Here is a 26351-nt window from a genome sequence, read left to right on the forward strand (position 1 = left end):
CGTTAAGGTTCACTCTTAGTAATAGCTTAGTAATTTAATCTTGCAATTTACTTGACAAATTTAGCTTTACATATGTTAAAATATCAATCCAAACATCTTCAAACTGTGTGTTTATTAACTTCTTATCGATTTCAGACATGAGATGTCTGAGCTCAATTACAGCACCTGTATATTTAATCAACTACGATTGCGGCAAAAAAATATGCGGCAACTCCTCATTGGCCCCTCTTTTGCATTAATCTTTCTAATTTTCTCAAATTGTCCTTCAAAATGAGGTTATCAGGATCCAATTGTAGGGCTCTGTTGTAGTTCATCTTGGCTTCTTCATATTCACCCTGTAGGAAAGGAAAAGATTGTGGTATCAAACACAGTGGTGGAGCGTCCATACAGTCAGGGGGGGGGGGGCAGATACCCCTCTGACGGACTCAAATGGACTGCTGGCGCCCTTTTCAGCTATTTACCACTTTTTACTTATTCGCGATTATTGATTTTTTTATTGCGCTATCATCTACCTATTGACATTTGTCACATTTTGTTGGTGTTATTTGGGTATGACACCTATTTATTCTTCGTTTATCTGCAAATTAGCAAGGCCCTGAAAGGGTCATTTCCGGCGATCTAGGGAGTATCTTTTCTCAAAATTTTTATGTGTGCTACGCGCCAACTTGTGGTGGCGCTCTGCTCAGATAGTGTCGAAAGCGCCCCTACAGACCATTCTCGCCCTTCCTGACCAATACCCCTAGCTCCACCACTGATCAAACACATGGTACCTTCATTTAAACACCCAAAGCAAACAGTCGTTAATTAAATCTGCCTTTGTCCTACTACAATAACTTTACGCATTAGACAGTTGTAATTAGGCATTTATCATAAACCGTATGCACCATTGAGTTTATATTAAACCAGAGTAAAGCATCACATCATTCTATGCCATTTAGGATACAGCACAAGAATAACTGTCTAGTGTGTACAAACTTTGTATTTAGCTTATGTTCTTGACAATGTTTATGATGATAGGCTAACATGTAATGATGGATATAGTATCTATCCCAGTGATGTCTTATGGGGCAGAGACATGGACAACTACCAAGAGGTTAGAAAAGAAGCTGAGAGTGACAGAGAGAGAGAGTAATGGAAATAATTATGAGGGGTGTAACAAGAAAGGATAAAGTCAGAAACCAGGACTTGAGAAACAGTACAGGCGTTTTGGATATTGTCCAAGTCATAAAGCAAAAGAAGTGGAGATGGGCAGGGCATTTAGCTAGATGTCAGGATAATAGATGGACACAGAAATTGACAGATTGGACACCAAGGGGTTATGTTAGAGGCAGAGGTAGGCAGAGTAGGAGATGGATGGATGACATAAGAGAATATGGTGGGGTCACATGGCAGAGAACAGCTCAGGACAGAGTTAATTGTAAAATTGGTGAAGAGGCCTTCCTTCTGCAGTGGAGTGAAATACGCTAGAAAAGAAGTATCTATATGACATGAAGAAAGGAACTGAGGTAATGCACCAGAAGGGAATTCCTATAAGCAAGGAGCTGTGTGTTGGAAGCTGCGATTACCTGACTTCTTCAGGCATGGCAATGGGAGTTGAAGCTGACAGGTGATGTGAATGAAGGGGATTGTTTGTCACTCTTTACATAGGACGACGAATTTGAATACTCTGTGGTTTACCAGATGTTGTGATCATACAAATAAAAAAACCTAAATTTACATTTGATAAGAACTTACCTGGAGGTGAAGTAAGGCTCCCATATTTAGGAATGCACTGGCAAACGATGGATCTAAGCTAGTGGCCTGGCCATACTCCTGAAAAATGTTTGAGAAATTAATAAGCATGACAAAAGTGACAAGCATTAGTTGTATTTCCAAAGAGTGATAATAGTTCTCAAATTCTTTGATGGGGTCCGCAACGTCCTCTTATAAAATACCAAACGGCTGGTTTTTGCAAGATGATCTGAAGATGATCCTCTTGCAAGAGTCATAAGGAGATTAACCTCTGGGCAATCCTACCCATTCACCAGTATACCGGCCATTTTTAAAAGTTGAGAAAAAGTTGAAGGTTTATAGTTTTGTTTGAGGCCAAGGCCCCCCTCACATGACTAGACAACACTATTGAACCCCTGGTCATTGGTAATTTGTCACACTCGCACACCAAGTGTGCACAATTCAAACAATCCCTCCTGGGACACTAAAGTGCACCACATCTTTGTGTCCCCTGGGGGACTTCCCCTGGGGAACTTCCCCTGGGGGACTTCCCCTGGGGAACTTCCCCTGGGGGACTTCCCCTGGGGGACTTCCCATGGGGTGCACCCACAAACTGGCGCACACAACTATATTTACAAGTTACCTTGCAAGTCCCCATTTATACACCTGGGTGAAGAGAGGCAATTGGAGATAAAGTGTCTTGCCCCAAGGACAAAACATAAAGATCTGGCACTCAAACCTGCAAACCTTATATCGCAAGTCCACTGCCTTAACCACTTGACCACAACGTTCGAGCTCTATTGTATTACAAGAGGGTATTAAGGACTTCTTCCAAAAAAAAAAATAAAAGGTCAATATTCTTTTTATAAACCTTCATCAGCTAAAACACTTTAGTAGTAAGTTGTTGATAACGTTATTCTTCGAGGAAGCTAAAATGTCAGGTGTAAAAGCACAGAATTATTTACAAGATTTAGGAATTTCAACATACAAGTTCAAAAATTCTTCTATACGTATGCGACTAAAAGCAAGATGTATCTTTCAGCTAATTTGTATTTAATCTCAGCATAATTATGCTTATGATTGCAACTGCCAATTTAAAATACTTGGCAACTCCTGTGAAATTCAAAACATAAGGAGTGCTAAATAAGCCGATGTAATTAGATTACTGCTCGTTGGGCAATGGAAGGAAAAAGTGACCCAACTTTCGTTCTCGTTCACACAGCAACAGGATCAAGGCTAACTTCTGGGTAGGCTTGTGAGGTTGAAGATATTTTGGTATTTTGCACTCTCTACCAAGAAACAAATATTCCCTACGTGATTTTCAGGATATATATATATTAGCATTTGCCAATAAGTCATACCTCAGATGCTTCCTGGTAACGCCCTAGGTTTTTCAAGTTGTTTCCATACTCAAAATGAAGCTTGGCTTGAAGAGCATCTGGAAGGGAGCTTGCCTTGCATATTCTGATGGCCTCTTTTAAGTGTGATGAAGCCTTTATAAGATAACGACAGAAAATTTAGAAAATGAAAAATGATGATCAAATGAAATTGATTAAAGAGAACATAGGAACAGCCAAATTTGTTACATAAAACTATGGACAAGTACAAAAAAAAAATATATATATATATGTATACATAATATATATATATATATCTATATATATATATATATACGTACTATATGTACCATAGGTCGACAGTGGATTGAATTTAGTGTGTAAGTCAATGTAAATGTCGACCTAAGGTATGATCCAGAGTAATATATATATATATATATATAATATATAATAAATATCCTAGTAACAAGTGAAGAAAACGTCCTTTGTACTTACCAAATGTTATCAGTCAGTTTGCTAACAGCAATGGGTAAAATGTTTCTTTTGAAACTAACTATCGATTTGTATTAAATTTATCATCATAATGACCCGAGGAAATTCTTTTTGGTACTAGGCAAGAAACAGCTTTTTGTTTTGTTGTGAATACTACGTAAGCATCATCAAGTAGAAAAGAAATACAATATTAACCTCAGGGAAACAACTGCAGTGGGGAGCATTTTAACAATATGTTACAAGAAAAAGGGAAAACGTATATCAAGGAGAAATTTGCATTAAGTTGTCAGAACTCGATAGGATTGAATTTGAGTTAATCTGATAGAAGGGCAACACATGATGGGTAAATATAATTAGCTACAGACACCCAGTCTAATGCTCCTTTATGAGTCAGACTTTTGATGTCAACTGGACACTGGCGAGGGCTGGTCCTAGCTCCAGATGACCAGTCCAAAACAATCAGAACATCAAAGACAGTTTATCCTTTTCCAATCAGCTGACCATATGATCAATATAAAGAGAACATTGTTAAGTAAATACAGGTCCTTTGATACTTCAGCATAATTTTAACTTTCGTGTAATCTGGTCTATACTTACTTCATCATATTTGTTAAGTAAACTTTTGATATTGGACGCGGCTCGTCTTAACTCCAGATGATCTGGGAAAGACAGGACAGCAGCGTCAAAGATATTCTCTCCTTCGGACTGAGCGTCAAGGTTGATTAAAGACTGACCCTTTAAATGAAAATATGAATAAATTAAACCAGTAAGGAGTGTTGTTATAGACTGACCCTTTCAATGAAAATATGAGTAAATTTAACCAGTTAGGAGTGTTTGTTATAGACTGACCCTTTCAATGAAAATATGAGTAAATTTAACCAGTTAGAAGTGTAGTTGTAGACTGACCCTTTAAATGAAAGTACGTGTAAATTAAACCAAATAGGAGAGCTCGTATAGACTGACCCTTTAAATGAAAATATGAGTAAATTTAACCAGTAAGGAGTGTTGTTATAGACTGACCCTTTCAATGAAAATATGAGTAAATTTAACCAGTTAGGAGAGTTCTTAGAGACTGACCCTTTAAAGGAAAATATCAGTAAATTTCAACAGTTAGCAGTGTTGTAATAGACTGAGCTTGTAAATAAAAATATGAGTAAATTCAACCAGTTACGAGTGTTGTTATAGACTGACCCTTTACATGGAAATATGAGTAAATTTCACCAGTTAGGAGTGTTTATACAGACTGACCCTTTAAATGAAAATACTAGTAAATTAAACCAGTTAGGAGTGTTGTTATAGACTGACCCTTTAAATGAAAATATGAGTAAATTTAACCAGTTACAGTAGGAGTGTTGTTACAGACTGACCCTTTAAATGAAAACAGGAGTCAATTTAACCAGTTAGGCGGGTTCTTATAGACTGACCCTTTAAAGGAAATTATGAGTAAATTTAACCAGTTAGGAGTGTTGTTATAGACTGACCCTTTAAATGAATATGAGTAAATTTCATCATGAGGAGTGTTCATATTGAATGACCGTTTAAAAGAAAATGTGAGGACATTTCAAAAGTTAGGAATGTTAGTATAGATTGACCCTTTAAATGACAATATGTGTAAATTCTACTAGTTTGAAGTGTTCGTATAGACTGACCCTTTAAATGAAAATTAAAATAAATGTTACCAGTTATGAGTGTTCGTATAGACTGACCTTTTAAATGAAAATGAAAGTAAATTTTACCAGTTAGTAGCTTTCATTTAGGCCGCGAAGTATTACCTAAATTTGTATAAACAGACAATAAACTTGCCTTTTACACTTTGTGGTGAGAACCCATTAACAGCATCTTTCACCTCAGTTTTTTTGTTGATTAACTCAAATAATATTCAGACGGAAAGACCATGTGAGTGAATCATTTGATTGAAACACAGAGGCAGAAACCTATTAAAGACCTGTCCTGTCCAGAGAGACCCTGTCCATCCAGGGGCTCACTGTTTTTGCTGTCTAACCATTATTTTTATCTATCTGTTCATATCAGAATGGTCATAGGCTTGTATCACCTTAAAGGGTGTCTGTAACTAAGGCCAAAAACTCAACAAAGAACATGTAAACTACCTGAACTAGAGTCTGAAAGAAATAACTATACGCAGGCCCTTTAATATTAAATTATAACATTTTGTCAAACGTGAAGAGCGAAAGACAATGCAGGAAAATAGTTTCTCTATGGAAAAAATGCTCGGGTTTCATGTAAAAAGGAAACTATTATTTTCTCAAATCTTCTTGTAAAATAGCTCAATGTCACCCCTGAAATGGGTCTATTCTCTGTGCATTTAATAAATATAATGTCAAGGAAGTTTTTATCAAAACTATAACATTTTGTCAAAGGTGTAAAGCAAAATACAATGCACGAAAAAATAGTATTTCTATGAAATAAATGTTAAGGTTTCATGTACAAAGGAAATTGTTATTTTCTCAAATCATCTTGTAAAGTTGCAATGTCTCCCCTGAATTCAGTCTATTCTGAGTGCATTTCATAAATATAATGTTAAGTATACACTTTTTTTTTTAATTCACAGATGTGAAACCTCTTGCCATGGTCATAACATAAAGATATTTTGCAGCATTCAAATTGCATTAGTGGCTGGAGTGAAAAATGTGGAACACAACTTATTAGTAACTTTGGAAATAAAATTAAAAGCAACCAGCAAACTTCTTAGACCGAAAATCCTGGAAGCTATTGAGTGATTCATCAAAAATGAAATAACTCCCCCCCTAAACTCCCCCCCCCTTGTACTTTGAAGACCTTGAATTAATCTGCCTGCTTGCTCCTTAATGATTTGAGAAGCAATAAGGAAAACGTGACAAAAGTGCAATTGTAGTTACCAGCAACTTTTTAAAGACAAAATACCTGAAAACTTACCCGACTACGTATCTAAATTTAACCTGCACAAATTTACATTACTTTCTGCCTTCATATGGAGTGTTAGCTCAGTGGTTAAAGCCGGTTCCTTTCAATCATAAGGTCCCGAGTTCGAGTCACTCCAAGATTAATGTATGTCGTCCAGTTACAGAGTTGTTGACAATTGACAATTCATAATCATGGACGTTAAATATGAATGTAAGAGACTGACTTGGGTCAGCTTGCAGCCTTGACAGGCCAATGAGGCTTCTTCGCGAGTTCCTGCTTGCGGAAGGATCTCAAATACATACTTATGCTGGTAAAGGATTTCAGTAATGTATTTGTGTGGTTTCAAATATCTTGCAAAAGAAGCTAATGCACAGTGCATGCCCATCATACAAATACTTGGCTAGAATCAGCATTGTACATATCTGATGTTGACAGCTGGGCCATGTAATGTGAGTTGGATACTGGCTATAGCCCAAGTACATGTAAATAGCTAAACAAGACTTATTTTCATGAAAACTTTGACAACTGTCCTTGCCGTGCTGGGAAGAGCACACCTTTAGTCATGGACATGGATAAATATTAACCAGCAGTGAATAATTATCAGCAGTTTTATGACCACAAATGTGGGAAAAACCCGCAAGGGCTTATGGAGTACAACTTACACGTCGGGTGGCTTCCAATTCAACATTTTAACTCAAATTTGGAATCTTTTCAATTTAGAAAGTCATTTTAGATGGGAAAACCGTAGATTGCTCTTGGGTGGAAAACCCACCTTACTATGACCCAGCCGGGTATCGAACCCGGAACTTCCCGATTGCTAAGCCTCATTGCTTCAAATGCAACCACATATATCCACCCGTCCACAGCACTGGTTAGTGTACCTGAGCATTTATGTAAAAGAATCACACCATGTCCTCTACCACTGTTCCAGTAGAAACCATACATGTTGATACTGTTACTTACATACTGCAGTATGGAGTCTACATCACCCTCAGCTAACACAAACAATTCCTTGTAAGCATCCACGGCCTCCGTCCATCTCTCTATGGAATAGTAAAATCTGGCCAGTCCCTTCAACGTGCTGGAAGTTTTCTCAGTCAATACAGCTCTACAAAAAGATGTGAAAACATCAACGTTTATGCTTAAAATTACACTGCGTTTTATTACTACCGAGGCATTTTAAACATGTTTGCTCGGACGGTAGGTGGAACTTTTATTCGTCGAGTTATCGACATTTATGGAAGAATGGATTTGACAAATCGCAGTTAGGCAGTCCTGTCCTGATGAGCCAACGTCGTCATTTCAACTAGCTTTAAATGGTTCACTTCCCGAGACTCGGCAGATCCACACAGCTGAAAATATTTAAAACCATAACAGCTAATAGTAACATTACCAGGGTTATAGCCACCCCACGCCGGCGGCGGCCGGTGGTAACCGCCACTCACGCCTGCCGGCCGGCATTGGAAGTGAATAAACAGTCCACTGGCCGGCACAAAAAAATAGTAAAATGCTTGTGAAATACAACAAAAGTAACAAATTTATCTTTCCCTTGCCGTAAAACATGATAATAACGTCACCTTTTTCTGTTATTTACCAATTGTAAATCTGAAAAGTAGCAAAAATCACCCTTAAGCGGGCCCTGGACCCCCGGCCGTGAGATGCGAGAGCTTCACTCGCTACGCTTCGCAAATTTATTTAACCAGCACTCACAATCTCCTAGCTATAACCCTGAACATTACTATTCAGATTTTTCTTATGGATGATATGCTGCATGAGGGCTGAACTTTTAATTCCATATATCACCCTGTATTAAACATGACTGATGCTACTATGTTTACAGTTACCCTTGGTTACCATAGAAGAAACAGAGCAAATCTAAGTATCACCACAACAGGCACTAGTGAGGCCAATCCTGGAGTACAGCAACACTGTTTGGGACCCTTATACCAATAAACTGATAAATAAAATTGAAATGGTTCAAAGACTTGCTGCAAGGTTTGCCCTCCATTATTACCGCCGCACATCAAGTGCTGGGACGATGCCCCAAGATCTAGGTTGGAAACCTCTTGCCGAAAGACGTAGAATATCGAGGTTGACAATGTTCTACAAAATGCAGAACCAGTTGGTAGCCATTGATTCAGCACAATATCTTACCTCAAAGAACCATCAAGTTCCAACCAGATGTGAAAACATCCAAGCCTATCATAATCCACATTGTACTAGAGACTACTATAGGATGTCTTTTTTCCCCCCGTACTGTACGTGATTGGAACTATCTATCTGAGGAGTCTATTAGGACCCAATCTGCTGAAGCTTTTAAACACCTAATCCAGTTAGACTATTGTCCACATAGCCAACCTGTCCATCAAGTGCATGAGTCTTCAAAGATGAAGTTAGCACTATACTGGAAGAAGAACAACAACAGAGAGCATTTCCATATCAGGCATTTAAAGAAATGCATCACGTATCCAGATCGCTGTAGAATTTGAATTTGACAATTATGCCTGGAGAGGAGATGGCTTCCATTCATAGACATGGCACATAGACACCAGTTACCAAATAATGAAGATGGCCTGAGGAAGTGGTTTCCACAGTAACATGTTCAACCTGGCCAATCAAACTCCCTCTAGTGGTAGAATTTGAATTTGAAAATTATGATTGGAGAGGATATGAGTTCCACTGAAAGATGGCACCCCAGTTTAATACCAAAATAATGAAGATAACCTGAGGAAGTGGTATCCACGGTGACATGTTCAACCTGGCCAATCAAACTCTCTCTCTCTAGTGGGTGTACCTAGACCAGACCTAACTTGCAGACTCAGGTTTTGCTTTCAATTGAATATATAACAGTCTAGGTTACTGTAACACTTTTAGATGTGATCACAGGATAGACCAATAACTACCAGAACACCCCCGTCTTGCTTAAATTTGTAATAAAATTAAAAAAAAACAAGAAATTTAAATGATTCCATTTTTGTTTTTAATCAGAAATCAGACTTTAAATACTAACCTTATGTACCACTGCTCAGCCTCTGCTATCTGGTGTTTCCTCCTGTACAGCAGACCCAGGTTACCCATAGCTGTCACATGACTAGGTTGAAGAGCTAGAGTCTTGTCAAAGTAAAACATGGCCTCGGCAAAACGTGCTAAAGTTCAAAGAGAACAAGTCATAAATGAATGAATGAATGAATACATTCACGAATGAATGAATGACATGAATGAATGACATGAATAAATGAATGAATAAATGAATATATGTATGAATGAATGAAGGAATTAATTAATGCATCACTAAATGAATGAATGAATGACTAAATGAGTGAATGAATTAAAAAGTATGGGATTCTTCATTAGGGAAATCTATTAGCGTATGAGCATACTTAAATATATGAATGAAATGAATGAATGAATAAATGAATGCATGTATGAATGAATGCATGAATGCATGAATAAATGAATGAATGAATGTATGAAATGAATATATAAATGAATGAATGAATGACATGAATAAATGAATTAATAAGTGAATGAAGAAATGAATGAATGTACGAATGCAGAAATTAATGCATGCATGCCTGACTGATTAAATGAATGTACGAATGTATGAATGAATGTTTGAATGAATAAATGGATGGATGCATGAATGAATAAATGAATATGGGATTCTTCAGTAAGGAAAGCCATTAGCATATGATTTCTGAAAGAGTCATGAAATATTCAGGTAATAATCTAATGTTCAAGTTTTGTGTAGCAGTTCTGAAGGTCCGGAGTTTTGTCTCTTCAAAACAACTATGGTTTCTGTGTGTACAAATCTGCTGAACACTTTTGCACTTGTATAGCATTTTGACCATATTGTGTAGCATTTTGTGTACCATTTTGTATTTTTGTGATACTATACTGGTTAATTCATTCACTGATATTACTTGTGAACCAACATGAGACACACTACACACTAATAAAAAAAATCCCTTAGTATTTTTTTTTAAATTGACCATAACAGCAAATTTAACTAATTTTCAAAAGGAGATCATTAGAGGTGGGATGTGGGAGGTAGTTCCAAGCAGGGAACAATGACCTCTTCCCCCCCCCCCCCCTGCCAAAAACCCAACCAACAATGATTTCAAAAATGATCTGGATAACAAGATTTCAGCTGACATCATCAGCATAAAACTGATAAAAATTTGGGTGCAATACATAGGAAATTATGCAAATTGTTCAGGGCAGATTTTAATGGTAGTCCAGTAGTCCGAGACGACCAAAAGTCTGTTTGGACAACTAAAACCTCCTGTGAAGGTTGTTTGGTCAACCACTACTTCTTTACATCAAATTCTACTTGCAGCAATACTCAATCTATGGGCTACCCCCAAAATAGGTAAAACGATAAAGTACTATCGCCCACCCATCTCCCCACCTAACAAAGCTGGTGTTCTGTCCACAAACCTACACACCCTCTCCTACAGTGGCATACTGGTCATTTCCATTTTGTCAACTCTCTTTGGACAACTAAATTGGCAACAAATAAAAAAATATCCTTCAAACTTTGCCCTGTTTTTTTCCTGGTCATTAAAGGCAAGGAAATGTATACTGCATTGATATTGAAATAGTCCATAGAGTAGAACAACTGGAGAACCTGTGTATGGAATCAATTCACTCGGTTTTAACATCAGTCGTTGAAGTCATTTACTCACCTGTTTTTAAGAGGAATACCCCATAGTTATTGACAACATCAGCATTTCTCGGCTGGAGCGTCATGGCCTTTCTGTGATATATTTCCGCCTCTTCAAATACCTCTTGAGAGGTTAGGATGGAAGCCATGTTGCTGATAGCTTCGTAGTTACCGGGGTCAATGTAGACTGCTTGCTTGAGGTGCGTAAGCGCAAGACTCTGGTCGCCTTGATCACTAAATGACAAAATTATAAGCAAAGACACAGTTGATAATACTTGTACGTCTTCAGGTAAAAATTAAATCTTCTTTGCTGGGATGAGCTTGGGGTGAAACAAAAATCACAGAACAAAAATTGCGGTATAGGCTCCAGTTTGCGTATGCTACAGTGTGTTAGGATAATAGTTTTTGTCCCAGAGGTAGAAAAGAAATCACGGATATTCCGCGAATCTGCAGAGAAAGCGCATGCCTGTCTTTGAAAGCATCTGCGATAAATAATGACCTTGTGCCCATTTTGGCCTAAATTAGTTATTAATATGTTTACCAATAGGATCAAGCAATCCCATTATCACAATAAAGGGCTTCTTTAATTGGCCGATTTCATACAGAGAGACAAATTGTATTTGAAGTGCCCAACAATGTGGTTGAAGCTTGTAACTCTTCAAAGTGTCTTGTTTCTTTTATACAGCCACCAAATGTTCACAGAGTTAGGTTTAATTTTATAAGTCTGGTCACAAAGTTGACCAAGTAAACTGATACACACCAATGCTCTTGTTACAAGAGATCATGTGCACAAATAATGCAGCAAACTGCAATGACACTGAAAGTAGGAACCGAAGTCTGATTCCGGTTGATAAATATTTGAGAATGCTCAGAGTTTTCTGATTCTCACCTGCGAAGCATGGCCAAGTTAACATGGGCACTAACATGGAAGCTGTCGATCCGCAGGGCTTCTTGAAGGTGAAATTCCTTTTCCTGTTCGGTTGTTAGCAGAGTTCCCAAGTTATTGTGGGCACTGGCATGGTTTGGATACAGTCTGTATATATAATAACCATGAATAATCATAAGCCATGTCATTATAATAAGAATAGAAAAATATTAAATGATAACAGCAAAAAAATTAATTAATTTATGAATAAATAGATTATTAACACAGTTCATGCTAGCAATATCATGTTACCAGCAAATGCATGTATTCAACAATGTGCCAACTTATGTTATCAATACTGAATTTGTAACAGTATTTTAAGGTAGAGTTGTTTTAATGCTTATGGTAAATGTTATAGCTAGTTGGATACTGCATATATACTATGTTATTGATCAAATATGTTATTAGTAAATATTTGCTAAGGTATGAAAGTGCAAATGGACAGTATTTTTTAATATTTTATTTCTTTTCCAATTTGGCTGGTGTGAATCATCTAAACTTCTTTGTCTGGGGACAGATATCAAAAGGAAATGCGGGGGCGCCTAAGTAAAGTTTAGTCCTCTTTGATGATCGTGCAGCCCTGCACTGAAACAATGAAATAATTGTCTCAAACAGGTAGCTTGCGGGTATTCATAATAGTGCATTGAAGCATTATCTTGTGTTATTGAACTAGAAGCAGCTCATAAACCCAAACGATACTTCAAAGAAGCAAGAGGCAACTTTACTCTTGTAGACCAGTAAGTATGTAATTGTCTGCTAGAAACAGCAATCCACTAGTCCATGATCAAGTTTTTTTTGCTACCATTCTCTGACAATAGCAGCTTGCCTGTTTTCATCGGGTATTGCTTAGGGAGGAGGAGGGGGGGGGGGTTGGGGGTGGGAGGAGTGATTTAGATGGGAATACTAAGGATTCACTAGATTTTAGCATTGGGCATTATACAATTATAAGATGATAGTTACTATCATACCATATGTTTTTTTGGTTGGTTTATATTTTGTGAGACATTTTAAACTATAGTTGTATATATATATTCATTAACCTGATGGTCTCTCTGTAGTGATGGACAGCCAACAGTGTGTTGTTCATATCACGCTGGTAGTTTCCCCAGTTGTAATGCATCTTGGCGTTATGTGGAAGAGATATCAAACCAGACCTGAAGAGGCAAATAATAAAAACTAATAGTCAACAAAACACATTTCTCATTCTAGCATAATTCAAAATCGACTCTAAAAAATGGAAAAAAAAAATGTATTTAATTCTTGTATTTCCTTTACGTCTTTCAGCTTTCAATCAGATGCAGAAAATGGTGGTAAGCAAGAAAAGTAATCCCAATATTAATCTTTGTCTGTCTTGAAGGGTAATATTCCACCTCTTTGAGGATGAAATGGACACCATGTTAAACCTTTAGCATCCTCCAAAAATTGACCGTCTCAAAGAAAATCGTTTCATTATGTTATCTTTTCAGTAGATATATATTAAATACATTTATATATATTCATTCAGTATTTTCTGATAAAGAAGGCTTTGTCCTCCAGTGTAGCAAAAAGTTTAATAATACAATCCTGATTAAATGGAAACTTAGCATGTATGTCCTGTATTTGCAAGCCAGTATTGTGTCTTAACACATATACTGTCAGCTTACTAGCCTTCTCAAAATGAAAACTTAGCATGTGTTCACTTGGACTTTGACTTGAAACATCCTCATAAAACAAGTCAACATGTGTGGTACCACAATTAAATTCTCCATTGACTTACACATTGAACTATACAAGCGGCCCATATGCATGCCAGCTCCACGGAAGCATCGAAATGATTCATTATGACAGGAAGCATGACAAAAGAGCCAGTATTGTGTCTTTACACATATACTGCCAAATTACTAGCCTTCTCAAAATGAAAACTTAGCATGTGTGTCCTATTTTCACAAGCCAGTATTGTGTCTTTACACATACACTGCCAAATTACTAGCTTTCTCAAAAGTATTTACTGTGTTTACCTGCAATTAAACACACACATTATCATCAAAATATCCAATGCTCAATCTCTATCTCATGTTTTGTACTGTAAATAGGGCATGCCTCATACCTACAAGAAAGTGAATTATCTGTCTATGACAATTTGTCATGTCTTATCAAATGCCTGTTAGTTTTTAATTTAACCCAAAAATCTTAATTTCCCCATGGTTCTAATTATCCCTCAATATTCCATATTTGTCATGCCGGAACTTTGGAGAATACAAGTATGATTTTGAATTATCATTTCCGCATATCCAACAGTGTCAGTTTTTTATTTTTTTTTATTTCATTCAATATTATTCACTCTGAAGTATTTCATCTTCTATTTTGCAGAAGATATGACACTACTGGAAAGCAAACATACAGTAAAATTATTTTAAATTTATTTATATTTTTATAATTATAGATAATATAAATTTGCATGACAATACGTACAGTGAATATAGAGAGACTAGATACCCATCCATTAAGCTCTGACTACAGTTTGGGGAAACAGAACTCACCTGAACAGAGATTCCCTCGACTTCCAGTCGGCGTTCCTCACCACAGTCCGAGCAGCAAAAATTGCTAGAGTGAAAAGGACGGCTGGCTGCAGCAAATAACGCTTGCTTGGGTACATTTGCTTGAGGCTAGCTATGCCAAATGCCACCAGTATGCAGAACCCCATGCTGTTATAGGAAAAGGTATTATGGATGCATGCAACATTTATGTTAGTAGCAGTTTAACAGCAGACATACTGGACACAGAGAAAACAATGTTATAGAGAGACGAAGATCTCATTCTTATATTGTAAACCTTGATACAAAATAGTCAGGGTTCCCTGTTCCCTTCCTAGCTGATGAATGACATCAATAGTTGGACAATATCGTCGCTGTCAACACTAGTGGTGGCCTTCGGCCATTTCATCGCTCAATAATTGGACTTAAAATCAAACTGTGTCTAAGTCAGTGTGTAATATTGGCAAACTCTGTTACAGAAAAGAAAGTTCCTTTCGTTTTTGTTCGGCTAAAATGTAGCTCTGTAATCATAAACTCCGGGATTTTTGCTTCCAGTAAGCAGCTAGCCTTGATTTGAAACAGTTAGTTGAAAGGTGGAGAATGGACTATTTGCTGTGCTGGTGATTTCCAAGTTGTCAATGTCTTAAATTTGTTCCCTTAGAAGATTAAACTATATTATATTCTTGAAATATTTCCAAATGTGCCCAGTGTTCTGCATATGGAGCCTCCTATACAAGCCTTTGGTTCCCTTAGAATATTAAATTATATAGTTTTCTTGAAATAATTCCAATGTGGATTTTTTTATTCCAAGTGTGAACATATACATCTAGAAAGAAAGAATGCTTTATTGTTTTGGTTTTCTTATCTTTCCAGAGTCAAATGACTACTTCACATACTGTTCAAACTAGTGTAGTAATGGAAGAAAGATTGTTCCAAAGGAAAATATGTACATTTATTATATACCAAAGTTAAGGCTCCAAAAATACCAGAAATAAACTAATTTTAGGGAGACATTGAACCTTGGACGCCACCCCGACCCCACCTCCCCATCGCACCTCCCCACAACCACACCCCTCCAACCCCCAAGTACCTCACCATATTCAAAGTAAAGCATCTTATTATATACCAAAGTTGAGTCTCCAAAAATTCCAGGAATAAACTTATCTTAGAGAGACATTGAACCTTGCACGCCACTCTCTCATCACTCCCACCTTCCCACCCCCACCTCCTCACCCCACCTCCAACCTCACCTATACAAAGTACAGCATCCAAACGATAAACCGAGTGTATTACTTGCAAGCAATAAAACTGGTATAATGGAGACACATTGATAGATATATACATATTGTTTTGGGGGGGGGGGGGCTTGCAGGGGATATTTATTTCACACTGCTTGTTATCCACTGCAAACATTAAATGAGCAGCTTCAATTAAAAATGAAAGGACCTCACAGAAGAAAGTTCTACAACTTCATGAAAACTCTTACCCTAACTTCTTCTTTGTTTAATATGCAATATTAATGGCGCCAAAAAAAAACATTAGTAAAACGAACAGTTTGTCCAAAGTTAGCACACAGTGATTATCATCAAAACTAGACTGACCTAGGAATGTAGAGAATTCTTTCGGCGACGACAAAACCCACGGTGAGAAAAACGTTTGAAGCCGGTACAAATGGAATGATTAGAAACATCAAGCCCAGGACCACTGGCTTTCCACCGTGACCCTGTTTAAAAGGAGACAGCATGGAAAGCATTAAATAATGATATCATATTGGAGAATATTTTATAGCAATAAGAACATATTATTTCATGATGTCGATGCCACAGCTACTGTAAAGGGGGCGCCAGTTCCACACAGTCTTGAATTCTCTTCATTTCAGAATATAAGAAAGGTACACTCTATATTGGTCGACCGATAAGTTTAATGATGGCTTGGTAGATGAGTTGGATGCATTCACCAAAGACACATGTACTCTGTATCACACATACTTTTAAGGGCATCAGGGTGTGGATCCAAGATTTTGAAAAGAGGGAGATGGCCCTGGGGTCCTTTTTGCTGAATCACATGCAGGTGGTATGGGGGGGGGGGGTGTCCTGCCCCATAAAAACTAAAGAATCTGTTGCAGACAGGAAAGAGTGCATTTTGAGGCATAGTGAGACTATAAATGAAGCCTATAACTTTGGTCTACAGAGAGACCAAGGTCATGCAATTTACTACAACATTTATTGTGTGGGGATAAAAAGAGAGTGTATACCCCTACAAATCCCCCCAATCCCTGGATTAGAGAATGAGCAGTCATTTCAAATGGATCTGTGTTTCAAAACTATGCCAACAGTCAGTCTCCTAGACTGAACTGTAAGAAACTAATACACTAGAAGAAGTATGCATGTAGTAACTACATTACTGTCAGGCTAACATCACAGACCACTATACTGTTAGGAGTGTTAGCTCAGTGGTTAACGCCGGTGCCTTTCAATCATAAGGTCCCGAGTTGGAGTCACTCCAAGATTAATGTATGTCGTCCAGTTACAGAGTTGTTGACAATTCATAATCATGGACGTTAAATATTAATGTAAGAGACTGACTTCGGTCAGCTTGCGGCTTGATAAGCCAATGAGGCTTCTTCGCGAGTTCCTGCTTGCAGGAGGATCTAAAATACATACATACATACTATACTACAATATATAAAACATTGCACTATTGACATTAATACACTCAGCTGCCTGATCTTCTACAGAAACACAACTAAAACTAAGTACACTACTATCCCACACAACTCTAATCCATACCTTACAAAACTAGTTTAAGCATGACATTCCTTCAATACCAACATCACAATACCAGAGCACAACACCAAACCACAACACCAGACCACAACACCAGACCACAACACCAGACCACAACACCAACCACAACACCAGACCACTACACCAGAGCACAACACCAGAGCACAACACCACATCACAACACCAGACCACAACACCAGATCACAACACCAGATCACAACACCAGACCACAACACCAGACCAGTACACCAGATCACAACACCAAACACCACAAAACCAGACCACAACCAATATTTCACTATATCACTGTACCTAAACCATTGATGATATGAATTTAGAGAAACCACAATCTGTTTGCACTTATTTGTAAACTAATTGATATATTCTCCATTTTTGCCAAATTTTAACTTACTTTTCGGATAATCACTCTCAACACAAGGAGGGACAAGCAGATGAAGACAGCAGCTGAGGACAGGTTCCTCCAGTCCCAGACTGACTCCACCAGTGGTATACTGCCAACCTGCCAATCGTAGGAGAGCGTCTTGGGACAGAGGAGTAACCAACAATTGAAACTTATAAGGAAAGAATATGTTAGGAATCTGTAGAAGAAATGAGAATCAAAGATCAGATAGATAGATCTGCCAATGCCAAACTTGATTTGCACGGCATTCTGTGTGCAAACAAGAATTGTTGCATTTCAAATTTGATGGCAGATTACAAATGGCCCGCGGACTGGCTACAGTAGGGGCATGACCCTTTATGGAAGGCACAGAGGCATGTAAATAATAATAATAATGTTGAGGATTTATAAAGCGCAGACATATCCACCGATGACGGTGCTCAAGGTGCAATATTAATTAAATAACATAAGGATAAGGATTAATATCACAATATTACCCGGTCAACGATAACCTGTCAAACATAGAGACAATCCCTCCACATGGCAGCAGCTAAACAGCACCCAGCTGACAGTTTTATGAAGAATTTTATTAAAGTGGGGGAGGGAGGGGTGTGGACCTTGGGTCATTGAAGCCGAGGTGCTCCCCAGAGATAAAAAATATAAATAAATAACAGTATTGATAACAATTGGTAAATTCTGAGGCTTATTTAAACTATAATTAGGTCTGATATTAAGTGCAAGGTTGAGCTAATAAATCACTTTCATTATTTCTGAGTTTGAAGAAGTGAGGGAGGGGAATGGGGAGGGAGGGGTAGGGGCTGTTCAACTGTAGCAGTGGTATGTTCCTTCCCCTACTTCCCTGAATTTAAAATATGCCCTGACTGAAACCTCATTTCCCCTGACTAATGCTACTGCCCTGAGTCTGTTCCTACTGTAGAAGTCCCCGGAATCGGTTCGTTTAAATCAATCATATGCTAGAGTTTTATCTGAGGTAATATGATCAGGGATGTGCCCACGCTGGGCGGCACTGGGCGGCCCCGCCCAGCAATAAAAATTACCGCCCAGCACTTTCTTAAAAATCGTGAATCCCGCTCAGCACTATTTTCATCTAAAATCCCGACATTCATAACCATTTATTCAACATAAATTGGGCCTAGCCTATGCCAAAATCATACAGACTAATACTGCATCAGTTACGCATGCGAGAAACATTACTTACGGCTCTCAATCGGTCCCTTGTAAAATCTCTTTGCAACAAACTAATAACTTTTACCAGGTACATAATATATTTCACTAAAAAAAAACTTAAAAAATGTAAATTGTTAACAAAATCAGTACTTGTGTATGTGCTTAAAAAGCTACACAAGTGCCTGCATTTGGCATCTGAGCACCTTCAAAAATCGATCAGTATACCCGGCACTCAGGAAGTCCTGGACACATCCCTGTATGATCTATGGTTGCTCTTACCTTGTAAGGCAAGACTTGGAGAAGGAGGCAGGATTATCTTCCTCCAAGAAAGCTGGCAAAGATCCTCCCATGATCGATATCCTTAAGAATAATATAACAGCTGCCTGTAAAAGGAAAACAAAATAAAATAAAACTGTTAGCAAACTGCTTATCCACTTGAGAGCCTGTGTAGGAGAATGTGTAAAAGTATGTTGGCCTGACATTTCGATCCTAGCAGGATCTTCTTCAAAGGCTAAATGACAAGTTACAGTAACAGAAGGGACAAAAACACGCACAGAATACAGACAGGTTAATGAGCATGGTGAACACAAAGAGATGGATGTAAGGGGATTAGTAGACAAGGGATGGAGAGAAGTAAAAGTAGTTATAAATACAAAAAAAAAGAAGCAATCAAAAACATCATTTTTTTTCTTTTCTAAAGTGTAATAAGGGTCCAATGGGTTTCATTAATTTAAAACTCATATTTATCATAAAAAATAAACAGTTATATACAGCTGAGAATTTTTTACCGGTGCATGAATTAAATATAATGAAACTTACAGCTATGGTTACCATGGCAACTCTCCATAACATACTTTTAAAGTGAGGATGGCTGATTAATTTGTCCAGTTGGAAATCCCTGTTAGAATAAAAAAAAAAGTAAAAACAAAGGTGTCAATCATTTGAATACTGTTGCATAATGGTACATGCATCATCCCTGGTTAAAGGGGAGGGGTTATCAAAAACACTAAAGCATAACTATTGTTCTGACGTAGGAGATACAATTTCAACTTTCTAGTCAGGTTTTGATAGGAACGAAAAAAATAAAAAAATAAAAAAAATAATAATGAGTTATCTATTACAGGTGATTATGTACACTTCAGTTCTTGAAATATAATTAACTTTTCTCCTTTTTTTTCTATCCAGTATTTTGAAAAAAAGAGAAAAAAAGAGATAAAAATAAGAGCTGTTAACACTAAAGCATACTTAGGTTAACTTTGCACAACTAGTAGTGTAATGTCTTCCCAATGTGAGAAGAAAACAGAACAGTTTAGCTTGATATGAAAATTCATTTGGAACCCTGCCAACTTGTACAAAAAAACACTGCATATTCACAAAGTTGTGTTATTTTATGTACATTCATGTACATTAAAAGAAGTGGTACTTTACATGTATAAGTTTGGTATGACAATTCATTGGAACCTGCCAACATGTACAAAAACACTGCATAGTCACAAAGTTGTGTGCTTTTATGTACATTCATGTACATTAAAAGAAGTTGTACTTTACATGTACAGTATAAGTTTGATATGAAAATTCATGTGGAACCTGCCAACATGTACAAACACACTGCATTCTATAGCCACAAAGTTGTGTACTTTTATGTACATTAAAAGAAGTTATACATTACATGTAATTAGCTTGATATGAAAATTCATTAAGAACCTATCAACAAGTACAAAAACACTGCATAGTCACAAAATTGACTATTGTTACATGTACATTAAAAGTAGTTGTACATTACATGCACATGTACATTAATAGTAGTCTGAAATTCTGAATTGGTAAAATTAGTAGGTTTCTAAGAAAAGTATCTCTCCAAATTAATCATATATTTGTAAACGTGAAAGAAGAAATTATCCTTTCAAATGTACTGCATAATATCTATAGTCTCAATGATATTTTCAACTAAATTTAAAAAAAAAAACCATTAACTTTTTTGTCAAATTTTAATAATGCATGAATGCATGATATCCAGATTTTAACTATGACGCTTTAATATGGTTGCACTATTAGAAAGCAAAACCACGGATATATAATTCTCTTTAATGACATGATAAGTCGTTTAAAGAGAGTTATACACAATGGCTTGAAGGCTTAGAAGCAGTCATTTCAACACTGCAAATTCCCTTCACAACAGGCAACATGCAAGTACTTAAAAATCTAAGTTCTAAAATTAAGGTTTCACAGACATTTTCCTGCTTGACAACACAATTCAGTTACAATACTGTCTACTGGGCTATATGATATAGCACAGCACGAACAGATGTCATAAATTTGCTGATATGAAGCAATGATACAGGGCTTATGTCAGGTAAAAACAAAAAGGAAAAGAAAAATTCACAACAGGCAAAAAAAAAAGGAACAGAAAAATTCTTCAACTGATTATCAGAAGCTTATCATGAATTTACGTTCTTAAAGGGTGTGAAGACTTGCGCAAAAAGAAACGTCTAATGCCGATAATTTGACCTAGTTTCGAACGAGGTGTAACAGAAGTGTTAAACACCACCATCGATCCCAGAAATACACACACAGCTTGCTACCGTCGGTAATTAGACACTAGTGTACAGTCAGTACATACAGCTGCAGTCAATACCCACAGCACAGTATACAAACGATACAGCGATGGACATCTCAGGTCCAGCTAGAGATAACAATTAAGGTATCAGGTTTCATTACTGTCTGCATTTTGTAGCGACACGAACAAAACGTCACTTGCAAGCAACAGAAAGTTAACTTTTTCAGATGGCCGCATGCGGTTTGGGGCGAGTCTTCAATGCCTTTAATGTCCACTGGCGTGAAAATGTCAACTGGTGCCCTCTTTTTTCTACTGGCAAATGAGGAAATCCAGTGGTATTTAGACAGTGAAATAGTCCGAATTTATAGGCCTCAGAGTGTACATAAACTTACCGCTTTGTCAGTATTTCATAAGTAGTATTCAACACATCATAGGCAGCATTTATAGCCAGTACTGTAACTCCTTGCTCTTTACAAAGCAAAGCACATATTGCAAAGATGATACTGAGAATAACTGGAAGGTAAGTGAATTGACTGCAAAACAGTCCTGGAACATTTCTGTCGAGTAAAAATAAAATTTGTGAAACCATTAATGCCGTTTCTTTACTCAAGATCAACACCCTAAAACCTGAATATCTGTACCGAATTAATCAATATAATGTTACCCGTTACGCTGCGATCATTCCTGATACATATCTCATTAATGGATTGTATATTTCACAAGACAAAGAGTTGTCAGTCTGACCAATATCACAATAGCAAGATCCTCTCAGAAGTAGTTTCTAAACGTTAAGATAGATTTGAAGACCGCAGAGAGCTGTATTTTCTTTTTCGATGAAATCGAGCAAAGTAGTACTGTTGGCGTAGCAATGCCAAATTTAGTATGATAATGACAGGTTAACGTAGACACAGAATTCAATTGAGATATATTCTACATTCTCATATTTAGGCAAAGGCCAACTGTAAGCTGTAATGTGAAGTATACGTAAAAAACTGGATATTTAAAATACCTTGTATATGATGAAAAGGAAAGAAGCACAAATAAACAGGCCAACACATCAGCTCTTCCAACAATACCAGAAACCTATGGAAAAAAATAAGAAATATCCAGTAAGACCAACCTTCAGTGATCCACAAGCTTTCTCAGAACCATTTCCCAAGCCCCTCCCCCCTCCCCCTCCAACCTTCTCCTTCTTATTCTGTGTTGCATCCAAATGCTCTCCCACACACTAAATGATATAAGAACATTAGTTATGACCATTTGGATGTTAGGACTATTCACTGCTTAGAAACTTAAAGCAATGCAGACTAGTCTATCCTAAATCTCCATGGTTTCACTGAATTAAATGGTGACTTTATACCAGGGAATAATTTAGCTACGAATAATTTAGCTACGAATAATTTAGCTACTTATGACTCACATGACACATACTGTACAGTAGCAAAACACTATAGATGCCTTCTTTAACAAACTGCTACACAAGTGCAACTATACGAGGCACGCTTTGTACACAAAATGTCAGTACTTTTGAATTATTTTACGATAATACAATTCATCATAAACCTGAAAATTGCTATCGTAGAAAATATTGACGGCTGAAGTTATTCCCCCGGTTCTGATCCTTAGAGAGATTGAAGGATGGAAGAGAGAAGAAGAGATATAGCTAGGAATGCAATCAATGAAGACAGTGGGTGCACAAACTGCAAACTCACAGCCTCTGTATGGATCGGATGTAGGACGAACAAAAGACCAGCGTAGATGGAAGCGCCCGCACCGTCAAGTTCTTTCGTGAATACCATGTCTCTGCATATTTTCATGAAAAGCAAACCAACCGCTGTATGCAGTACGACATTGAATAAATGGAAGCTGGTTGGACTGAGGCCATGTAGTAAATAGTTCAACCTGTGGGAAGGACCAAAATTTCATGTAATTACACCGTCTTATTACTTAAGACAGAATTCAGAAAATTACAAAAATTTTTGCTGTATTTTACATCATGCCCTAGAGTCTGCACATGGTGGCCAGGCTATCCAATGATCCATCCAGGCTAAATCTCCTTCAAAATTTTTCACCGTGACAATGAATTCATAAAGACTTACCTGTACTGAGGACAATTTCCTATGATTTCAAAAGTAGACATCAGTAACTGCAGCATGTTTTTGCACAAATTTGGCTGAAAGTTTGGTCCCGAAGAAACATATTCTACGTAGAATGGACAGTATACTTCTTCTTCTGACATAAACAACATATTTTCTTTCATTCATACCTCATTAATTAAAAGAATATGCATACATGGCAACATCTTACAGTAACCAGAATATCATAGAGTTCATCAAATGACAGTAATGCAGAGAACTCACTGTAGTGTATGTACTGTATGATGGTATATGGTAATTTTTTTGATAGTTAGCCCAGGCATTAAGTAATGTTCTTTTCTTAATAAAACAGGTAACAGTGATAATCATACTGATTTTCCTCAGTGGCTTAGTTCTATCCGTAAGTTATTTGATTCTATTGATGGTTTGACCATAATCTGCCAGAAATAGAAAGAATTACACCTTTATATCTGTCGGAAGTCAATCTGTTCAAAGCAAGGGAATAATTTCCCTAACATTACGCATGCCTTGAAGTTTACTGTATAATTCCACTGCATGGGTTGTGTGCAGTAACACACTAAAGTGTCTCAAGTCTATACAAATTGGTGTCTCCTGTTTCATTGTGGCAATTTTGGCCGTTTCTGTTTTGTAGATTACACTTGCGATGGAATGTCACAATTTGCTTACAAGTTCATGGCAACTACAGTGTCCATCAGTTTAACTACAGTACATGTGACACAGCACACGAATTTAAAGGGTGTGGAGACTCGCGCACAAAGAAACGTCTCATGCCGGTTATCTGACCTAGTTTCGACTGAGGTGTAACAGAAGTGTTAGACACCACCATCGATCCCAGGAAATACACACACAGCTTGCTACCATCGGTAATTAGACAATAGTGTACAGTCAATACATGCAGCTACGGACAATACCTACAACACAGCTTACATACTGTACTGTAGCAGCAATGGACATCTCAGGTCTAGATGAAAGATAACAAGGTATCACGTTTCATTACTGTCTGCATTTTGTAGCAATAAGAAAAAAAAACTTCACTTGCAAGCAACAGAAAGTTAATTTTTTCACAGGGCGGCACATGGTTTGGAACGAGTCTTTAATGCCTTTAAGGGGACATGTGAAGTTACCGTACACCACCATACATTGAGACAAAACCATATGCATACTGTACAGTACCTGAAAGAGAGAACAGTAAGTGGTCTGTAGGATTTATGACTTCTTCGGTCCTGGATGGGCTTCCCCCAAAAATCATTATGCAGAAAAGCAGTCGTGCTTTGAGGTGAAGTCACATCTTTGTTTCTCACGACTGCAAAGAGGTCATCGTGAACAAAGTCGCCATTCAGACTATTAAGATACACCACAATGGTCAATGCTGTGATAAGTAAGTAATGTTTACTATGACAGCCTCCATTCTTCTTCCTGGAACATCCATCTCCATTCTTAATTAAAACTGTTCTGCTTGCTTTGGTTTTGGGATCATGGAGATCTTCTCTATGGCTGGGAGTGAACGTCCTCAAGTTTGCTTTGTCAACGAGAATCTGCGGCCTGGATGTCAATTTTTTTCTCATGTCTGTCCTTCAAGATGTCTCCCCTTTAAGTTAAACTTCAAGACATCTTCCACAATCATTCTCACAAGTGATGAGTTTGGTCATCTGATGTGGATTTATACCCCCTTTGTAAAAAATAAAAGAGCCCAAAAATCATATAGTACTCTATTAAAGGCATATATGTTCTAGTCACTTGGGTGTTTTGTTTTTCTCATATTAGGCTAAGGTAAGCCTAGCCTACACTAGAGTTAACTAAAGGAAATAATCCGAACAGGTAAACAGGTGACTTGATCCTCATACAGTTGCCTTCATTAAAATTTAACTTACAGATCAAGCTGCATTTTGCATCCCTAATGTAGCTCTAATACTAGCTTATCTAGGCCTAAGCCTAGTTTAATTTCTATTAGGGGTAGTACTTTCAGCATCATATGTTGGGTTTCACACAGTATTAGCGTAGGTCTTGCTTGGCCTAACATTAGGCCTACAGTACATGTATTTGTTCTCCACTCAGTCAATCATTGAGGTTATTACCGGATTTGTTATTTCGGATAATACTAGGCTTATGTCAAGTTCAGTCTAGTAATAGCCTACAGTACATTTATTTGTTCTCCACTAAGTCAATCATTGAGGTTATGACCGGTTTTGTTATTTCGAATAATACTGGGCTTATGTCAAGTTCAGTCTAATAGCCTACAGTAGCATAACATAAGCGCTGGAGGTACCTACAGTACACATAACCTTGTAAATATAAGTTGTATTAGGCCTACTGTACGTCTACATACTGTAGCCTGTACAGAACGTCTTCAAGTCGTGGAACTGGTATGCGTACCATTATTGCTTATACTAATGCAAAACTTTGTTACAGTAACTTGAAGCTATAGATATATCAAAGTCTTTAACTCTAGCTGCTTGAAGTATTATCAGCACTAAATGGCCAATAAATGTTCTCATATTAGATTGTAGACATATTCCTGGTATCACATATACCTGAAGTCTGATAAACCAGTTGATGAGCTCACAGTACGGATCTAAGGTGTATTTGGCTTTCTGATCAGTTATCATTGCATTGTCAGTAATACGGCAGATTGACAGGCTATACATGATAACAAAATTAATAGCACATATATGTATACGATTGTCTCATAGCAATCAAGGATACATCTTGGAACGTTACACTTTCTTGAAGGGGGTCCACACACAAACGAACCCACGTTC

At 37.4% G+C, this 26351-nt stretch overlaps 1 protein-coding gene across 2 annotated transcripts; it reads right to left on the reverse strand.

The window, feature by feature from the left end:
• Positions 1-69: 69 nt before the first annotated feature.
• LOC139969739 (protein O-mannosyl-transferase TMTC1-like) lies at positions 70-26276 on the reverse strand. Of its 2 annotated transcripts, XM_071974953.1 has the most exons (19): positions 26124-26276; positions 24766-25261; positions 23188-23377; positions 22485-22558; positions 21868-22032; positions 19738-19816; positions 19198-19301; positions 17743-17929; positions 16146-16267; positions 14551-14715; positions 13072-13185; positions 11996-12139; positions 11129-11340; positions 9451-9586; positions 7404-7548; positions 4137-4274; positions 3072-3203; positions 1735-1812; positions 70-335 (listed from the first exon to the last, which is right to left on the reverse strand). In XM_071974953.1, exons 2-19 carry the CDS (start codon positions 25155-25157, stop codon positions 216-218), a joined length of 2697 nt encoding a protein of 898 aa, XP_071831054.1. In that variant the 5' UTR covers positions 25158-25261; positions 26124-26276; the 3' UTR covers positions 70-215. The 2 variants fall into 2 exon arrangements, with proteins under 2 accessions (XP_071831054.1, XP_071831063.1); XM_071974962.1 differs by lacking the exon at positions 14551-14715.
• Between the last annotated feature and the right edge of the window lie 75 nt (positions 26277-26351).

This window comes from Apostichopus japonicus, chromosome 1 (genome assembly GCF_037975245.1).
Source record: "Apostichopus japonicus isolate 1M-3 chromosome 1, ASM3797524v1, whole genome shotgun sequence".
Taxonomy (NCBI): domain Eukaryota; kingdom Metazoa; phylum Echinodermata; class Holothuroidea; order Aspidochirotida; family Stichopodidae; genus Apostichopus; species Apostichopus japonicus.

Bases quoted from the DNA above. Each gene is read 5' to 3' on its own strand.
- LOC139969739 (XM_071974953.1), bottom strand. From the start codon at position 25,157: ATGAGAAAAAAATTGACATCCAGGCCGCAGATTCTCGTTGACAAAGCA. The intron at 19,302-19,737 runs GTAAGTTTCATT...TTCCTTTTACAG, and splicing joins TTGCCATGGTAACCATAGCT to GCAGCTGTTATATTATTCTT. The intron at 16,268-17,742 runs GTAAGTTAAAAT...CCTTTTAAACAG, and splicing joins TGAGAGTGATTATCCGAAAA to GGTCACGGTGGAAAGCCAGT.